Source organism: Hipposideros armiger, unplaced genomic scaffold, assembly GCF_001890085.2.
Source record: "Hipposideros armiger isolate ML-2016 unplaced genomic scaffold, ASM189008v1 scaffold_316, whole genome shotgun sequence".
NCBI classification, from domain to species: Eukaryota; Metazoa; Chordata; class Mammalia; order Chiroptera; family Hipposideridae; genus Hipposideros; species Hipposideros armiger.
The window spans coordinates 1,413,371-1,431,124 of NW_017731666.1; the positions used below are offsets into that span (position 1 = coordinate 1,413,371).

The 17,754-nt window shown below is 60.1% G+C and overlaps 1 protein-coding gene across 2 annotated transcripts in view; it reads left to right on the forward strand.

Annotated features, from left to right (window-relative positions):
* Positions 1–17,754, forward strand: part of CHD5 (chromodomain helicase DNA binding protein 5) — a 63,213-nt gene that overhangs the window by 10,051 nt on the left and 35,408 nt on the right. For both annotated transcript variants that reach the window (XM_019660366.1, XM_019660365.1), the window contains exons 2-11: positions 858–985; positions 7,764–7,943; positions 10,259–10,377; positions 10,929–11,167; positions 12,787–12,911; positions 14,588–14,711; positions 15,382–15,548; positions 15,722–15,943; positions 16,973–17,179; positions 17,382–17,593. In XM_019660366.1, coding sequence (XP_019515911.1) covers positions 858–985; positions 7,764–7,943; positions 10,259–10,377; positions 10,929–11,167; positions 12,787–12,911; positions 14,588–14,711; positions 15,382–15,548; positions 15,722–15,943; positions 16,973–17,179; positions 17,382–17,593 — 1,723 coding nt within the window. The remainder of the gene's footprint in view (positions 1–857; positions 986–7,763; positions 7,944–10,258; positions 10,378–10,928; positions 11,168–12,786; positions 12,912–14,587; positions 14,712–15,381; positions 15,549–15,721; positions 15,944–16,972; positions 17,180–17,381; positions 17,594–17,754) is intronic.

The window sequence follows — 17,754 nt, forward strand, 5'->3', positions numbered from 1 at the left end:
GTGTACCTGTGTGGGTGTGGCTGGGGGGACACGTGTACCTGTGTGGGTGTGACTGGGGGTGTTTGTACCTGTGTGGGTGTGACTGGGGGGCACGTGTACCTGTGTGGGTGTGGCTGGGCTGCATGTACCTGTGTGGGTGTGGCTGGGGGGACACGTGTACCTGTGTGGGTGCGTGTACAGGATGGGCAGGAGAGGCTGTGTGGTCTTTGATTCCCCATTAAGGGGGTCCTGGCATCCTTTTCGTTGGTCTCTTCTCCAAATCCCCAGGCGCTTGCTGTTCAGCTCCCTGTGGTTCTGGGGTGTGTGACCCATGTGTCCTTGTCACCACGCATTCACGAGTCCCCTCCCGGCCACACCGTGGGCCTCTGACGGCAGAGATGGGTCTGGTCCTTCCTGGGCCGGCTGGAGATGGCCCCGTGGGGCTGTCGTCTCCCCAGGGAGCCATGCCAACAAGGCCTCCTGATAGTCACTCACTTTGGCTCAGCACGTTTCCCGAGCACTGTCCTACCAGGGTGGGCGGTAGTAACACCCTATTTTATAGATGAGGGAAGGAGAGGTCCAGAGGTGAGGGATGAGACACGGCCCACAGTCCCAGAGCTGGGCTTCCACTCACTGGGTCTGGGGGTGGCTTTGAGGGGTTGGGAGGAGGCTGGGCAGGGGGGCCGTCCAGAGTGAAAAGGGGAGCTGGGGATTGAGAGTGGGGGCAGGAGGGGGAGGGGGGGCTGAGGATGGCTGGCCGGCGGGTTGGATGGCAGAGGAGCTGGCTGTCCCAGCGGTCCCATCTCTCTGTCTCTGGAAGGGGGGTGTCTCCCCGGGGGAAGTGGCAGAGTAACCGCTTCCTCTTCTGATTCCTCCAGAAGAAGAAGATGGCGGCCTTGAAGGCTTCGATGACTTTTTCCCTGAGGAGCCGGTGAGCCTTCCCAAGAAGAAGAAATCCAAGAAGCTCAAGGAGAAGAGGCCCAAAGGGCAGCGGAAGAGGAAAGAGGTGCGTGGGGCGGGGCGGGGCCGCGAGGCCTTGGTGGCTCCCGGCCTGCAGAGCATGACGTGGGCTCCCGGACCCTCCACGGTGGGGGCCTGAGACCCGAGTGAGTGAGAAGCACGGTGCTGAGCTGTGTGCACAAACGCCCTTCCAAGATGGGTCTGAAGTGTCCCGTCTCCCTGAGCAGGATGTCCGGTCATTTATCCTCCTACTGGTCACGGCTGTCCTGAGCCGTGACAACACGGGGTCCCCAGAGTACCCTTTCACTGGAGGACCCATGTTGCTGCCGCCACTGTGTGTCCACTGCCTCCTGTCTGCTCCTGTCCCCTCTGTGGCAGGCCTGTGTCTCTGGTTTGCTGCTTCCAGTCTGTTGTGAGTTGGAATCCTGGTGAAAATGATCAAAGTGGGAGAAGACAGGCCCTGGTGCGTCATGGGTCACCTACGATGGGTAATGTGTGTGAGCTCTGTGGCCTCCCAGGCGGACTTACTTTATTCTCAGACCAACCTGGGGAGTTGGTGGGGCGGGATGATGAGCACCACTGGGCAGACCTGCACTTGCAGGGGGCGGGACAACAGAAGGACAATGTGGTCGCACCGTCTCCTCACCACGTGCTAGCTGGTCGCGCCCGTCTCCTCACCGCGTGCTAGCTGTCCGCCTCTTTGAGCGTCATTCTTGGTCCTCCAGGCGGCCCTGTGGGGAAGTGGTGGTGTGCTCCCTGCTCTACAGATGAGGGAGCGGAGGCTCAGAGATGAACTTGCCTAGGGTCACACAGCGGCACAGCGGAGACATGGGCGCCGGGGCTGCCAGCTCTGTCCAGCTGCCCCCTCAGGCCTGGTCCTCTCCCAGCCAGCCTGCCCAAGGGGAAGTGCTATCAGTTCTCCAACCTTTTCGCCACCCCTGACCAGATGGGGACCCATCTGGCCTAGCCTTGCAAGGAAGAGACCCAGGAGAGGTGCGGTGGCCCTTGGTGGCCCTGAGACCTGTGCCTCCTGATTGGCGAAGGCGGGGAGGGGGCCGCACCTCCCAGGCTGAGGGCATAGGTGTTCTGGATGGGGCTGGTGTGAGTGACTCAGGCTAGGAGGGCCTCTTGCGTGTCCGCTGAGTGAGACCTCTGGAAGCCTCCTCTGGAAGGCTTTGCACGGAGGAGACCTCCGAGGGCAGAGGGCCCATGAGGGCGGGCAGGCGGGAGTATGCCTGGGAAGCCACTGCCTGCACCTGTCTGAGCCTCACTCCTGTCTACAGTAAGGGGGACCATCACCTGTCCATCTCCCCCACTTGTTTCGGGGCGGAATCAGATGTGGATGAACAGGGAGCCTTCATGTGAGCGGTGCCGTGGGGAGGGGCAAGGCATTGGGGACATCCAGGGTATCAGCCTGGATATGCCTGGAGGGCAGGGCCTTCCCTAGACTGTGTCCCGGGTCCCCATGGGGTCAGGGCCTGGGGCTGCGAGATGCCAGCGCCTGCCTCTGTGCCGGCCAGAACCAGCCCAGGTGCGTCCTGCCTCTGCTCTCTGATGAGGGCGTGGTCAGCGTTTCTTACCTGGGCCATGGGCTTGGATGGGTCCCTGAACTCCCTGCTCCCTCTTTCCCCGCTCCGCTGACCCTGGTCCTGCAGGCCTGCCCTTGTGGGCAGAGGATGGACAGCTCAGGGCGGTCAGTGTCCTGGGATACAGGGAACGGCTTCCTGGCCGAGGCTGTGAAATGTTCTGCTGCCACTACTGCCCTCATCCCCAGCTCCGAGGCTCTGTGGACATTGGGGTGGAGGTGGAATCTAGGGTCTTGGGGCTGAGTGGCCGAGGTTGAGGGCTTCCTGCACCCGTCTCCCAGCCCTTCTTTACTTCCCCTCCCCCAGCTTCTCTCATAGGAGCCGGGCTGGAGTCTAGATTAGGACTTGCCGTGCCGGCTGGTCCTTGAGGCTGGCTCGCCCCAGTTCCCAAATGCAGATGAAGGGCCAGCAGAGTGCATGGGCCTCTGGGTGCCCCCTTCCTCCTCGCCCTGCCCAGGCAGGGCTGAAATTCCTCTGCCCCCTGGGCACATCGTACAGTAGGATCCTCCCCGTTGCCCTGGCCAGGAAGGAGGCTGAGATGGGCAGCGGTAGGCTGGCAGCTGGGGTGCAGGTTGCTGCGCAGTGGGGAGGTGGGGGCTCGTGGCCTCCAAGGCCTGGGGGGCTGGTGCTTGCCTCACCCATACCCAGGGCCGCGATCTCCCAGCTCTCTTCCTGCCTTCTTCCTCTGGACCTGTTAAACACACATTTGCTTTTGTTTTTTGTCTCTGTGCCGTCTCTCTGGCTCTTGTCTGTCCGTCTGTCTATCTCTGACTGTGTCTCCTTCACTGCATTGGCCTGAGCTGGGCCTCTCTGCCTTATCCATCTCCGGCTATCCCTGGCCTTCCTTGCCCCCTTTCTCACTTCTTTCCATTTCTTCCTCCTCCTCATTTCCCTCCCTCTCCATCTCTTCCATTCTCCTCACCCTCCCTCCCTCACTTCCTCACCCTCTTTCCTTCCTCTCTCTACTGAGATGCTGGATGGGGTTCTCCAAGGAGGTGGAGCCTGCAGATGACCGACAGGCCCCCAAGGTGACCCCTGGGCCATTGCCGCCCCCTCCTCTGCGTCTCTGAGAGCCTAGCTGAGAGCTGTCACGTCTTAGAGAGTCTGGTGCAGACTGCAGCCAGGGGGCAGGGTCCTGGCCGCCATGCCCCGCCCTGCCCGCTCCAGAGGGGTGGGGGTCCTCAGGACTTGGAGAGGGGAACTTCACCCCTTTGCTTCTCTCCATCTCTAACCAGGTGGCCCCAGGACAAGGCACTGGGTGGAGACAGCAGGGAGGCCTAGGCAGTGGGACCCACGCAGTGGTTTTTTGTTTGTTTGTTTTTTGGGGTGGGGACGCGGACAGGCAGCAAGTCATGGATTCTGATTTACATAAAATAACCGGACTCTGACCAGAACCTGAGCATATGTAGATGAAGCTCCTTGTCAGACCCAGCGCAGGAGGGAGAAATGATTTCAACCTGTACTGCAGCGGTTACCATAGCAACCAATTATTCAGTGCTAAATTATAACTGTTTATAACAGTCGTGAATGGGAAGGCTCATATTTCATTCTTTCTTTTTCCCTCTCAATCTTGAAGGACCCCAAATCGAGAATGACCAACTCTCCGAGTCCTTCCATTTGAGTTTAAATGCCTCCTTTTTCAAAATGCAATGTGTGCTGAGTGCTGGCCATGGAGGGAAGAGAGAGGGGGGAGATGGGAGGCCTGGAGCGGGAAACGTCTGCAGAGCTGGGGAGAAGAAAAGGCAGGCTGGGGCTGCCCACTTGGGGTCCCTAGGGCCTGTGCCGGTGGTGTGCTCTGTCCTCTGTGGGTCTGGGCCTCAGGGCAGAGACCCTCCTCCCTGTCCCCAGCTGCTGGCACACACAGCCCCGGGGTAGTGATTAAGGCAGCTCTGCAGATGGATTCTGGTGGGGACTCCAAGGCCACTCTGATTCTTCTACCACCAGGCGCTTTTCCCATAGTCACACTCAAGGCTGCCACAGCCCAAAGGATAGCCTCAAGGTCAAAGTTCCGCTGAGGGTCAGAGCCCACCGTGTAGCTGGGGTGGGGATTGAGGTCGGTTTAGGTCTTTACGAGGGTATTATTGTTCTGCGCCTGTGTCTTTCCCCCTCACTGTGGCTTGGCCAGCTCCCACCTCCAAATGTTTCAAGATCCTGAACTACCCTTGTTCTTGGTCAGTCCCTCCCTTCTTGCCACTGGCTGAGGTTGCATCCCCCCAGGTCCCACTGACGGTCACACCTCCTCGAGGTGTTTTCAGTATCGTTGGTTGTCTTTCCCCTCACCCCTTCTCTGCCAAGGAAAGGTTTTTTGGGAAAAAAAGGAAGCCCAGGTCTAGAAGTGTCCAAACAGCCGGATGCAGAAATGTGCTGGGGATACAGACATGGTACCAGTGGGAAACCAGTCTCCAAAGACCTGTGCTGCAGCCTCACCCTCCACCAGCCTCCAGTGTGGGCAGGAGGGCTTGGGCGAGATTGGGGTGCAGGTCGGGGTGGGCCCAGGGCGTGCGAGCTTCATTTGGTGGAGGGAGAAGGCAGGGTGCAGAGAGGGTCAGGGCGCAGGTGGGGAGTCAGGGGACCTGGGGAATCAGAGCTTTCTCTAGGACTGGGCTTGACCCAGTGTGGGTGACAGTGTAGGGAACAGTCTTCCCCTCCCTGGAAATGAGGGGCCCTGCAGAAGCCCTACCTCATTCCTCAAGGAGGGTCTTTGCCTTCCTGCCCTCCCACTGAGCCCTGGAGTAGACGCTGGGCCAGCCCTCCTGGCAGTGCCTGGGGTGGCACCTTCTGCCAGGCCTGCTCCCTCTGCACTGTGCACACACCGACCGCGAAATCTGCTGCAGGCACCTTCCCCTCCTGTCTCCTTCCTCCCATCCAGCTTCCTCTGGTTCCTGTGTTTGGGGCCCTGCTGGCCACTCCTGGCCTCTCCTGCACTTGTAGCAGAAGCCTGCTTTCCCCTCAGGTGTGGCCACAATAGCCCCTCTGTCAGCATCCCAGTGCCATCTGCACCATAGTTGTCACCCAGCTGTAGGCACCGTCTATGCAGTTGGCTTCATCTCAGTCCCGATCTGCAGAAAGGAGGGGCGTGAGGCTGGTGGTGTCCAGCTTGTCATCCCGGCTCCGTCCTTGGCTTCCAAGCAGAGTTGAGGTCATCGTCGTGGGTACTTGGGACACTCCTATTTTCAGAATGTTTAGGGCCTTCTCTGACATGATCTCCTTTGTTACTCTTACCACCCTTTGTGGCATCCCCATTTAACAGGTGAGGAAGCTGAGGTCAGGGTGCTGCTGTGACTTGCCCAGTTCCCAGGCTAGCAAGGGTCTGAGCCCGAGGCATTCTCTGTCCTGCAGCCTCCCCAGGGAACCCCAGAACCCACTGTGGGTCCTCCTGCCTCGTCCCTGGTCTGGTTTGTGGGGTCAGTTCCAGGGCAGCTGAGGGCCAGTCCTACGGCCCCAACCTTGGTTTGTGCCACCGCCTCTGTCCATGGTGCTGAAGTTTGTGGCGTCGTCCTCCCATCCTTACCTTGGCTGGGGTGAAGGCTGGGGTGGAGCTGGTCTCTCAGGTCTCTCAAAGGATGGTCTCTTCAAGCTGGCCGACCTCTGTACCCTCAGGGGAAATGGGTGCCCCTCTCTGACCCCCGCCCTCCCAAAGGACTACAGCCGAGCTGAAGCCGGGGCCACGAGCCCCGGAGCAGCAGCACCCGCGACTCTGCCTGCTCCCTGCAGGCTGGGGCAGCAGCCAGGATCTGCACTGTCCCTGGGGCCCAGCGTGGCCAGTCAGTATTCTGGGAAGCGCCATGGCTCCCGAATGGCATAGAGGCCCTTTTATGCCAGCCAGCACAGTGACTCCGTGGCATAATGGGCTTGAAAGGGAGCAGGCAGCTGGGAGCTGGCAGCAGGGAGAGTAGTTGAGCATCCGGGAGAGTCAGGCAGTGTGGGGAGCCTGCGGGTGGGTCGTTTCCTAGTTGTATCTCAGGGAGGGCCTCCCTCCTGGGAAGACTCCCAGCTCCTTACTGTGTGGAGACAAAGGGCAGAGATGGACCGGGGCCTCCCACGATTCTCCTCCGGACCCTCACTGCTCTCCTCCACCTCCTCCTCCCTCTCTTCTGTTCCCACCACCCTTTCTTCTCCCTCCCTCCATTCCCTTGCTCCCTTTCTCCTCCCTTCCCTTTCCTTCCTCTCCCTCCCTCCCTTCTCTTTCGCCTCTCTCCCCCATTGCTGTTTCCTGAGCTCATTTGTCATCTCTCCCGTTCTCTCTCCATCTCTTCCATGCCCCTTTTTGCTCACCTTGAAAACAGTGAACAGCCAGCAGGAAGATGACAAGCCCGTGCTGGGAACCGGAGCATCAGTGCCCAGTGTCTCCCTGCAGACCAGACCCAGCCAGGAGAGGCTGGGAAGGGCTTTGCCAGTCCACTAGCGTCTTGAAAGGCGGAGAGTAAACAGCTTGCTCCGAGGGGCAGTGCCTTCTGGTGGGCATGCTCTGGCTGTAACTGCCCTTATCTCCATATAAATGGGCCATTTTGAGCCTGTGTAGAAGGGGAAACTAAATCAAGGAAGCCAAGCTTAAGAGCTGCCTAAATGACCTAGTCTTGTGTTGAGATGCAGGGGCCAGGGTGGGGGTGGGAGGGGAAGGTGGGCCCTGCATAGCAGCCTCTGGAGAGCCCACAGGCAGATAAAGCTGCGCTGTGCACTCTACATTAATAACAGGTTGCACTTCACACATGCAATTCTCTCGGATGCACACCTAGCAGAGAGGTGCGGTGCTGGGAGCCCGGGTGGGAGCCAGTGGCTCCTGTGGCTTTTCCATGCACTTTGCTTTTTGGCTCGCTCTGGGCATCACATCCTCTGCTTTGAGCTTCTGGGTCCAAGTGCCATCGTGCAACACTCGTTAAAATCCCAAAGTCCACAGAAACCTGATTCTAATTGGAGCAGAGCCTTACCTGCGCCTCACCCCAGGGCCGTCCAAGCAGGCTGCACGGAGCTGGCTGGGTGGAGAAGCCTGACTTCACAGAGGCCTCACCCACACACCCTCACTGCTGCTACAGGTCACTGGGGCAAGACCCTTGACCCTGCTGGCTTGGGGCCACCCCTCTGGCTGGGCTTTGGTGCTGAGCTGTGAGCACGGGACGCTGAATGATCCAGAAAGCGTGGCCGACTGTGCCAGGAGGCCACTCAGGGCAATCCTGCTGCCCAGGACTTCAGCTTTTCTTTGGGCCCCTGTTGCCCTCACTGTCCCCCTTTCTCTTGCAGGGGAGCCATGATGAGCTGTCGGACAATGAAGGGGACTTGGAAGAGAAGTCGGAGAGTGAGGGCAGTGACTACTCCCCTAACAAAAAGAAGAAAAAGAAACTCAAGGACAAGAAGGAGAAGAAAACCAAGCGAAAAAGGAAGGGCGATGACGAGGATGACAATGACGATGGATGCCTGAAGGTAAGCCCTGAGGCCCGGCCGGAGGATCTGGGGCTCAGACAGGACACACCTCCTGCCGTCACTTCTCTGCCTTCCTGCCAGGGAGCCCTGAGTGAAAGGGCCAGACCATCCTTTCCCAGGGTGGCGGCCGGGGCCCATGGGTCTGTGGGTGTGCGTGTGTGTGTGTACACCTGTGGAGGCTGAACACAGGTTTGTGAGAATCACTGTAGCCACAAGTCTTGGAGACACATTTGAAGTGATGAGGACAACGCGGAGGAGTTTGGGGAGGAAGCGGCGCAGCCTCTTTGATGTATTGTCTGCGATCTTGTTCTTGACTCTGTGATGGGGCACGAAGCTCTTTCTGAAAAGAGTGATGTCTGAGCCCAGGTTTCATGTCAGGAACCTCTTGCTTGGAGCAGTTTGGGCAAATACACTAGCAACTCGAGCTTTTGCCAGCAAGAACGCCGGACAGCCCCACTTAGAGCAGAAGGGGGACTTCGTTACTCAGCGTGGGTTCGGAAATACTGCCCACGTGAGCACGGTCAGGAAAGCCACAGTGAGGGGCCCAGAGCTCCCCTGGGCAAAGCGTCTTCTCCAAGAATATGGGACGTGATGTGAAGGGGCCTCCGAGGCTGCACCGTGGGGGCTTTTTGGGGACGGGGCCGAGGGTAAGGCCTGCGGACGGCTCTCGGGCAGGACCAGAGGACCGCGAGTCACCTAGGACTAGCCTGCCCGCTTTGTTCTCCCACCGTGGCACCCAGGCTCGGTTTCGGCTAGCCTGGATTTAAAGATAAGTGCTCCGTAAATATTAATACGGTGACTGAGGCAGAAATGGTGACTGGCAGAGACTGACATTAGGAAGCCCCCGTGGTGTCCCAGCACCCAGAGGGATGTCACTAGTCGGCAGTTGTGTTGTGAGTCATCTGTGACTGATAATAGCTGAGGGGCTGACAGCTTTGAAAGATGAACTTACGGGAGCGATTCAGGGTTATTTTGTAACAATGTCATCTGCTCGCTCACGCTCGCTCACATGCTGCTCTGTTTCCCGGTGGGAGCAGAGTAGAGGCCTGATGTGCCTCTAGGAATGGCTGTGTGTCATGGGGGCAGGTCGGCCGTGGGAGGGGGTCCCACATGGGTGCACCTTTAAAGCGTCACAGAGAACAGGAGGCCCAGAGCTCTGGGCAGGTAGGAGAATGGGAATAGCAGCAGCTCAGGGCTTCTTGGTCACCCACTGCCCCATCCTGCAGGAAGGAAAGCAGGCCTGCGTTCTGGTGGTCCACATGGAGACCCAGCTAGCCCCTTAATTGGACTAGCTTAAATCACATGGCCACCTGGACCAGGGACTGCCACCTGGAGTGGCATGTGCTGATTGGCCGAAAGGATCAGTGGGTAGGGCCGGGGCAGGGCAGCCTGGAACAGGTGGGAAATCGAGGCCCTGTTCCAAGCACCTGTGCTGACTTGCTCCCTCTGATGAGGCAGGTGCTGTTTTCCCCGTTTTATCACTAGGGAAACTGAGTCATAGAGAAGTGAAGTAGCTTGTCCCCCTCTCACTGCTGGCATGTGGCAGAGCTAGGAATAGAACCGGTGTCTGTTTGGATCCAGAGTCCAAGCTCATAGACAGCACCCCCACACCCACCCCACCCCATGCCAGCCAGCTCAGGTCTGCTCTGTGATCTGACACCCAGGCTGACTGACTGACAGGCTCACTGTGTGCCCCTGGGAGGTCACACACCTCCCTGAATGGGGCCTCAATGCCCCATCCAGAAAGTGAGGCAGTCGCTGAGGGACCCTCTTGGGGTTGTCCCGTGTCCTTACACTGGCCAGGGCACACCTGGCTGGCCCTGGGATGAAGTTGTGGCCTGTCCTTTCATACAAGGTCTATGCATGACTATACCAGGGGACATCCTGGACGGCCTCACTTCTCCCCAACATGCCGTAGGCAGCCCTCGAGCCTGCTGCCTCCCCGGGGACACCTGCCTCCTAAAACCTATCTTCAGGCCGCTGTTCTGTCCTAGTGCTCAGAGTCCCAAAACACATCCTCCTGGAGAGAGAGCCCTGCTACTATTCCTGCCCTCCCCACAAGCCCCACAGTAACCCCTAGGCACTGCCCTGCACCTCCTCATAAACTGGCTTCTGAGCCGTTCAGATCAGGGGGTTGGGGGCCGGAATGCATTGGGGTGTTTTCAGTGGAGGCTGAAAACCGCTCTTGTTAAGTTGCAGACGTGACCGCTCCCCTTCCCCTTATTCCAAGGCCTTCTGGGTGGGGGCCCTGGGGATAGGGGTGCAGGCTAGAAGGACCCCGCCTCCGATCTCACCTCTGGCCCGTGTGTCTGTAGGAGCCCAAGTCCTCAGGGCAGCTCATGGCCGAGTGGGGCCTGGACGACGTGGACTATCTGTTCTCGGAGGCCGACTATCACACGCTGACCAACTACAAGGCCTTCAGCCAGTTCCTCAGGTGGGCTGGGGGCTGGCGGCCATAGCTGCATATCTATGGGTGGGCAGAGGGACAGAGCCTGGCTTCTGGGGTGGGGTGTGGCTGTCAGGCCGACACTGACCCTGGGCAGAGCTGGCAGGAGGGGCGGGACCCCTTTCATTTTAGCGGCTGGCCCTGCCTCCCTCGCTTGCCCTGTGCCTGCGGCTGGTGGTTCCAGTGAGTCCCAGGGGACCTGAAGGTCCCATGACCCTCTCAACTCTGGGATACCAGCGCCTACTTCAGGCCCCTCGCGCTGGCCCCTCAGGCCTTGCAGGGTCTGGAAACCCAATTGATTAGAAGATTGCCAACCCCATAAATAGGGACTGAGGAGGGTTTTGGGGGTGGGCTGCTGTCTCAACTTTGTTCTCTCCTCTGTCCCCCCTCTCTGCCCGGTTTTCCCAACCTGGAGCATGGGGCTGGTGCCACCTATTCCAGGTGTGGGAGAAGAAGGGGTGGGCCCTGCCGGGGTCACGTGGGGGGTGTCACCCCCTCCACGGCACTGCCCTCACCCTCCCGCCTCCCCCCTGCCACAGGCCACTCATCGCCAAGAAGAACCCGAAGATCCCCATGTCCAAAATGATGACCGTCCTGGGCGCCAAGTGGAGGGAGTTCAGCGCCAACAACCCCTTCAAGGGCAGCTCAGCGGCTGCAGCCGCTGCGGCAGTGGCTGCGGCTGTGGAGACAGTTACTATCGCCCCTCCGCTGGCTGTCAGCCCCCAGCAGGCACCCCAGCCTGTGCCCATTCGCAAGGCCAAGACCAAGGAGGGCAAGGGTAAGGCTGGGGGTGGGTGGGCACCCAGCCTTGCTGGCAGGGGTCTTCCTAGGCCCTGTGACCTTGGGCAGCTGGGCGGCCTATCAAGGACACAATGTGTGAGTTGACCTTGAGCCATATGGCCTTTCTCAGCTGTGTTGCAGCAGTATCGTAGATCTGTCCTGCCTCCCTTTTGGGGCTGGGAGATAAGCGGAAGAGATGGTGCTCAGAGCTTTGGGGGTTGTGCCCTGGCCCCCACCGACTTGGGCATGGAGGAAAGGAGCGGGGAGGCCCAGGCTGCTGGAAGTCAGGATCTCTTGAGTGTGAGGCTGCACCATTTCCAGGGAGAAGGGGTCCGAGGGTAGCCTGTGATCCCTCTCGCCTGAGCACGGAGCAGTCGTGCAGGGGCGTGGCCAGGGCTGCCTTTCGGGGAGGTCTGGAAGGAGGTGCAGATACAGAGCCGGACTCAGTGGTGGTGTCTTGGTGGGGGTCACAGGGGCAGCAGCGGCTCTCTGTGACTTGAAGTTCCCGGGGGAGAGGCCTCCCCTGGGTGGAGGGTTTCTGGCCTCATTGCAGGTAGGGACATTAATCTCCCCAGGGCTTTCAATGGTGGGGTCAGCGGCAGCTCAGCCTTTCTGGGTACCCTGATTGGATTCTGATGGGGGGACTGAGGGGGCTCAGGGACCCCTTGTTTCTGCCCCAAGGAGCTTTGGTTTCTGGGACAGTGCGCCCTGTTGCCAGGTCCCTGCAGGGCCCGGTGGGTAGAGTGACAGGGGTGAGGGCCTGCTTCTGCTCGCGTCCCTTGCTGGCCTCTGTTCTGGGCCCCGCCCACCTGCCTGGCTTTCTCATTTCCTGTCAGGCTCCAGCCGCTGAGCTATTGATTCCATGGGCTGCCTATTCAGAGCCTGAAAAATTGAAATAGATTTTCCGTGGTGGCGCCAGGGTTACAGCTGCGCCCCCAGCCCCGTCTCCGTGCAAGCGATGCTATTGGAGGAAAGCCCGGATGGCCACTTGCCTCCAAGCCCCCAGCTTCTCTGCTAAGCCCACGGGGGAGGCTGCTGGGGGTCATTACTCCTCAGGTGGCTAATCGTTCTGTGGCCAGCTCCATAAAAACAGCCTCCACCCTGCTGGCCACTGGGGAGCCAGCATTTCCCAGGGGGATTGGCAGAGGCGGGGGCGGTCTCAAGTAGTGCCAGAGTTGCCTGGGCCTGGGGATAACCCAGAGGCTGGCAGCTGGGGAAAGGGCTTCCTGGCCCAGAACATCCCTCCAGGGCGCAGGTGTGGCCTACAGGTGGGTGGATGTGCCCTCGGTGGCTTGCTAGCTACCCATGGCTCTGTTGGGGATAGTTCCCATCTGGGGAGAGGGGACAGGACAGGGCTGTTCCCAAGATGGCCGGTGTTTTTGCCATTTGGAGAAGAGGGGCAGTGCGGTGTCCAGGGCAGAATCTGGGTCTCGATTATTCTCGCCCCGCCCCCCCACGGCCCTGACATGCGGTGTAGCTGTAAGTAGGACTTCTCCTCTCTGAGCCTCCGTCTTCTCTGAAGACAGCTGTTGTAGAAACTACCCTGTCCTTGTCCAGTCGCCCTGAGGGCTGAATGGACCGAGCAGCCGTGTTGCTTATTCCGCCACGACCTTTCAGGGCCTGGCGTGCGGAAGAAGCTCAGAGGCTCCAAGGATGCCAAGAAGAAGGGCAAGGGGAAGAAGGTGGCCGCTCTCAGGTTCCGCTTTGGAGGGATCAGCAACAAGAGGAAGAAGGGCTCCTCGGTGAGCGTGGGCGTGTGTGTGAGAGCTTGTGTGTGTGTGAGAGCGTGTACGTGTGTGAGTGTGTGTGTGAGCGTGTGTGTGTGAGCGCGTGTACGTGTGAGAGCGTGGGCGTGTGTGAGCGTGTGCGCGTGTGTGAGAGCATGTACGTGTGTGAGCGTGGGCGTGTGTGAGTGTGAGAGCGTGTACGTGTGTGAGTGTGTGAGCGTGTGTGTGTGAGCGTGTGCGTGTGAGAGCGTGTACGTGAGCGTGTGTGTGTGAGAGCGTCTACGTGTGTGAGCGTGGGCGTGTGTGTGAGAGCGTGTACGTGTGTGAGCATATGTGTGAGAGTGAGTGGAAGCGTTCATGTGGGTTTGATCGCGTATGTGTGACTGAGTGTTAGAGTGTGAGAGGGTGCACTGGAAGGTGAGTGAGAGTGTGGGTGTGAGATAGCGAGACCACACGTACTTGAGCGTGTCTGTGCGTGTGTGTATGTGAGCAGGCCTGAGATGCATTCTGCATGTGTGTGCATGTGTGTGATACATGTGCATGCCATGCAAAGGTGGGGGTGGCTGTGGGAAGACAGCTGGGCTGTTCGTTCTCCTGAACAGGCCTGGGGGAGGCCCTCCCCGCCCCTTCCGTTCTGCGTGCAGGCCTGCTGGGCCTTAGTTTCCCAACCTCACTGGTGAGGGGTTCAGACTGGATCCTCCGAGGGCCTTTGCAGCTTGGACTCTGAGAGTGGAGCCCACCCTGCTGATCTGGGGGTTTAGTTCCAGCTCCGCTGTCCCCAGCTGCTACTCCTTCTGGCCGTTAAGAGTCCTGATGGGGCCTGGATGCCCATGTCTGCTGGGAGGCTGGACCCCAGGAAGGTGGCACGTAGGCAGCGTGAGGCTGGGCTGGAGCCCTGACCCCTCCAGGGCCAGCTCTGGCACCAGGTTCAGACTGACCCTAAGGGAACCAACCTCAGGAGCACTTTTTATCACTTCTCCATAGGGGCGACATTCACCCCCCCCCCACTTCTACAGGGTGCCTATTTTTCTCACCTTGCCCCAGCCCTGTAGAGGGGCAGAAATGGAAGCCATTTCTCTGTCCCTTGGTCGAGGCAAGTGACAGGCCTTCAGTTTAGCTAGAGGGGAGCATAGCATAGCAGATGTGGCCCAGCTTGGAGCTGGTGGACCAGGTTAGCTCAGCAAATATATGTTGAGCACATACTAATTGGCTAGGCTCTCTGCTCAGCCATGGCCCTCCTGCTCCAGAGGCTCACAGTCTGCATGGGATTTGGGCATGTACACTGGGAGAGAGCCAACGATAGGCAGATGGGACAGGCCAGGCCCGGCACCCAGGCTGTGCAAGAGGTTCAGTTAAGGAAGGATCTGGGAAGGCTTCTTGGGGGAGGTGTCCTTAGGATTTCCTCTTGAGGGATGTGTAGGAGTTTGGAGTTTGGCAGGGTGGAGGGTGTGGCCTGGGGAGGGGTACTGAGGTAGAAAACATGGGGACTCTCTGGGGGCTGGAGAGCAGGGCTTGGGGAGGGTGGTAGGCCATCAGGCTGGACCGGTGGGCTTCTGGATAGGTGGAGAAACAAGGTGAGCCACAGCGAGCACTGTGCGCTGCCCCGCAGCCCTCGCCCAGGCCAGCGAAGCCCTCGGGATGAGCTCCCAGGGCCGGCTCTGGGCTCACAGGGCCCTCCCCCACCCCTGCAGAGCGAGGAGGATGAACGGGAAGAGTCCGACTTCGACAGCGCCAGCATCCACAGCACCTCCGTGCGCTCCGAGTGCTCCGCAGCCCTGGGGAAGAAGAGCAAGAGGAGACGCAAGAAGAGGAGGAGTAGGACTTCCTGTCCGCAGGGTCCCCATGGCCACCGCGGTGGATGCGGGGGTGCAGAGCTCCCCTCGGAAGCAGGGGGGCATCCTCATGCCTCGGCCCCTCCCGGCCTCAGCCAGGCGTTCCCCTGTGCTTCCTCTACCGCCCTGGTCTACCGTCAGGAGGGAGGATCCTGTCCCAGTGAGGACAAATCCCAGGCCTGTGGCATTAGCCACCCCAGGGCATCTGCACAAGTAGAGAGGGCACCGGAGAAGGGAGCGCTTCTTAACCTCCCGCACCAGCCCCCGACAGTCATCCGCTCCTCTATCCCCTCATCCCTCGTCCCTTGTCCCCTGCCCGTCTTCCCTCTCTCCGTTCCTTCTTCTCTCCTGCCCTTCCTTTTACCCATCTATGTCTTTCTACCCATCTTCCTCCCTCCCTCCCTCCCTCCCTCCCTCCCTTCCTTCTTTCTTTTCCTTCCTTCCATTTTCCTTTTATCCATCTTCTATCCATATCTTCACCCCTTTACTCCCTCAGCCATTATCCTTGACATTCGTGCACTCTGTCCACCCACCATCCATTCATCCAACATCTGTTAAGCACCTACTGTGTGCCAGTGCAGCCTGGGGTGGAGATCGGTTGGGCACTGGGCGTGGGGACAAGTCATGCATGGCTGCCTCTGCCCCCTCCCCAGTTGACGATGGTGACGGCTATGAGACTGACCACCAGGACTACTGCGAGGTGTGCCAGCAGGGAGGGGAGATTATCCTGTGTGACACCTGCCCGCGGGCCTACCACCTCGTCTGCCTGGACCCAGAGATGGAGAAGGCTCCCGAGGGCAAGTGGAGCTGCCCCCACTGTGTAAGCCCTTGGCGGAGGCCCTGGGTGGGCGTGGCCTGTGCCCCGGATCCCAGCGCCGCCGGTCAGGTCATGTCGGGGCAGAGCGAGGGAGGTCCTGAGTGCGAGGGAGGGCGTCCCGTCCTGGTGGAGGGTGTCCCGGCTCAGGGCGCCTCCCTCTGCACTCCGCTCTCCAGGAGAAGGAGGGGATTCAGTGGGAGCCGAAGGACGAGGAGGAGGAGGAGGAGGAAGGCGGCTGCGAGGAAGAGGAGGACGACCACATGGAGTTCTGCCGAGTGTGCAAGGACGGGGGCGAGCTGCTCTGCTGCGACGCCTGCCCCTCCTCCTACCACCTGCACTGCCTCAACCCGCCGCTGCCCGAGATCCCAAACGGTGAATGGCTCTGCCCGCGCTGTACTGTGAGTGTTCTGCCTGCCCCGCGCCGAACGCCCCGCCCCGCCGGCCGGGCCCCGCCCCTCACGGCCTGGCCTTTCCCCGCCCGGCAAGACCCTGCCCACCAAGGCCCCGCCTCCGCCAGCCCAGGCCCCGCCTGACCCGCAGACCTTGCCCACTGCACGCCAGGCCACGCCTCCTCCAGCACCACCCCGCCCACCCCAAGCAACGCCCTTTTAGGCCCCGCCCCGCCAGCCGGTAGCCCAGGTCTGAGCGCCTCCCACCACCACAGGTTCCCTCTGTTCCCGAGTTCCGGCCACTGCCTCGCCCAGGCCCGCGCCACTTTACAATTCCCTGAAGACTCAGATGCGGTTTTCTCACTTGAAACCTGAAAAACGAGCCTTTATGAAAAGAGAGACGGGTGGTGGTGATAATCCTCACCAACCAATATGTTTATTGGGCATCCCTTAAGGCTTACTGACTTTCCAAGTGTCAGTCCTGTTGTTATTCCAATTTTTAGATGAGAAAACTGAAGCTCAGGGAGATAAAGTGACTTGCCTAAGGCCACACAACGGCAGGACTGTACCCTCAGACCCACTCTGGACCTGGCTTCTGCCCCAGGGCTGGGAGTGGTGAGAGGGCAGCAGTCCCCTGGGGCTGGAGCCTCAGTTTCTGCAGGGAGAGGAGAACCCCCTCCACTGGCGCTCGAATGCCCCCATGCTCTGAGCTGTCCCCTAGGCCCCCCAGTGCTGGATGCCCCCACTTCCAGGTCCTGGGCTGTGTTTTGGCCAGTCCTTGGTTACCCGCGTGTATCTGGGTTTCTGTTGTGCGTGCGTGCATGTGTGTGCGCGCGCGTGTGTGCGTGTGCAGACCCACATTGCCCAGCTCCTGTGTGCAGAGCACATGCAGGCTCCTGAGGACGGGGCCATGTCAAGGAGTCACAGTGGTGCTCTCTGCCCGGGCGAGAAGGGCAGCTCTCTGCCTGCTGTCACGGGAGCCTCAGGGTGGGGCCCTGGTGCTAAGCCCTGAACTTGGGGACTCTCCTCTGTCCACAGTGTCCCCCACTGAAGGGCAAAGTCCAGCGGATCCTACACTGGAGGTGGACAGAGCCCCCGGCGCCCTTCATGGTAGGGCTGTCAGGGCCTGATGTGGAGCCCAGCATCCCTGCACCCAAGCCCCTGGAGGGCATCCCGGAGAGAGAGTTCTTTGTCAAGTGGGCTGGGCTTTCCTACTGGCACTGCTCCTGGGTGAAGGAGCTACAGGTGAGGCACCTGGGCAGGTGTGGCTGTGCTAAGGCTCAGCTCCTGAGTGAGGGGCATTGTTGGGAGTTGGGGAGGGGGGGAGACTGAAGGTGAGGACTGTCCTGCCTGGGACCCATGCTGGGGGCTGGGGGAAGGTGGGTTAGACGACAAGGGGGCCACAGCCCATCTCTCTCGCGTAACCTCTGCCCGCCCCCGGGAGCAGCTGGAGCTGTACCACACCGTGATGTATCGCAACTACCAAAGAAAGAATGACATGGACGAGCCACCACCCTTTGACTACGGCTCCGGTGACGAGGACAGCAAGAGCGAGAAGCGGAAGAGCAAGGACCCCCTCTACGCCAAGATGGAGGAGCGCTTCTACCGCTATGGCATCAAGCCAGAGTGGATGATGATTCACCGCATCCTGAACCACAGGTGTGTGCCCAGCCTCGCTGCAGGCGGTGCCTGCGGGCCGGGACACGCCATTCCTTCACTCTGTGGAATGGGCACAGGGCCACGGATAGATGCCGCGAGGGTCGGAGGAAGAGGCCGAGGGCCCCTGCTGTCAGCGCGTTGGCCGTCCGCCTGGAGGGGTT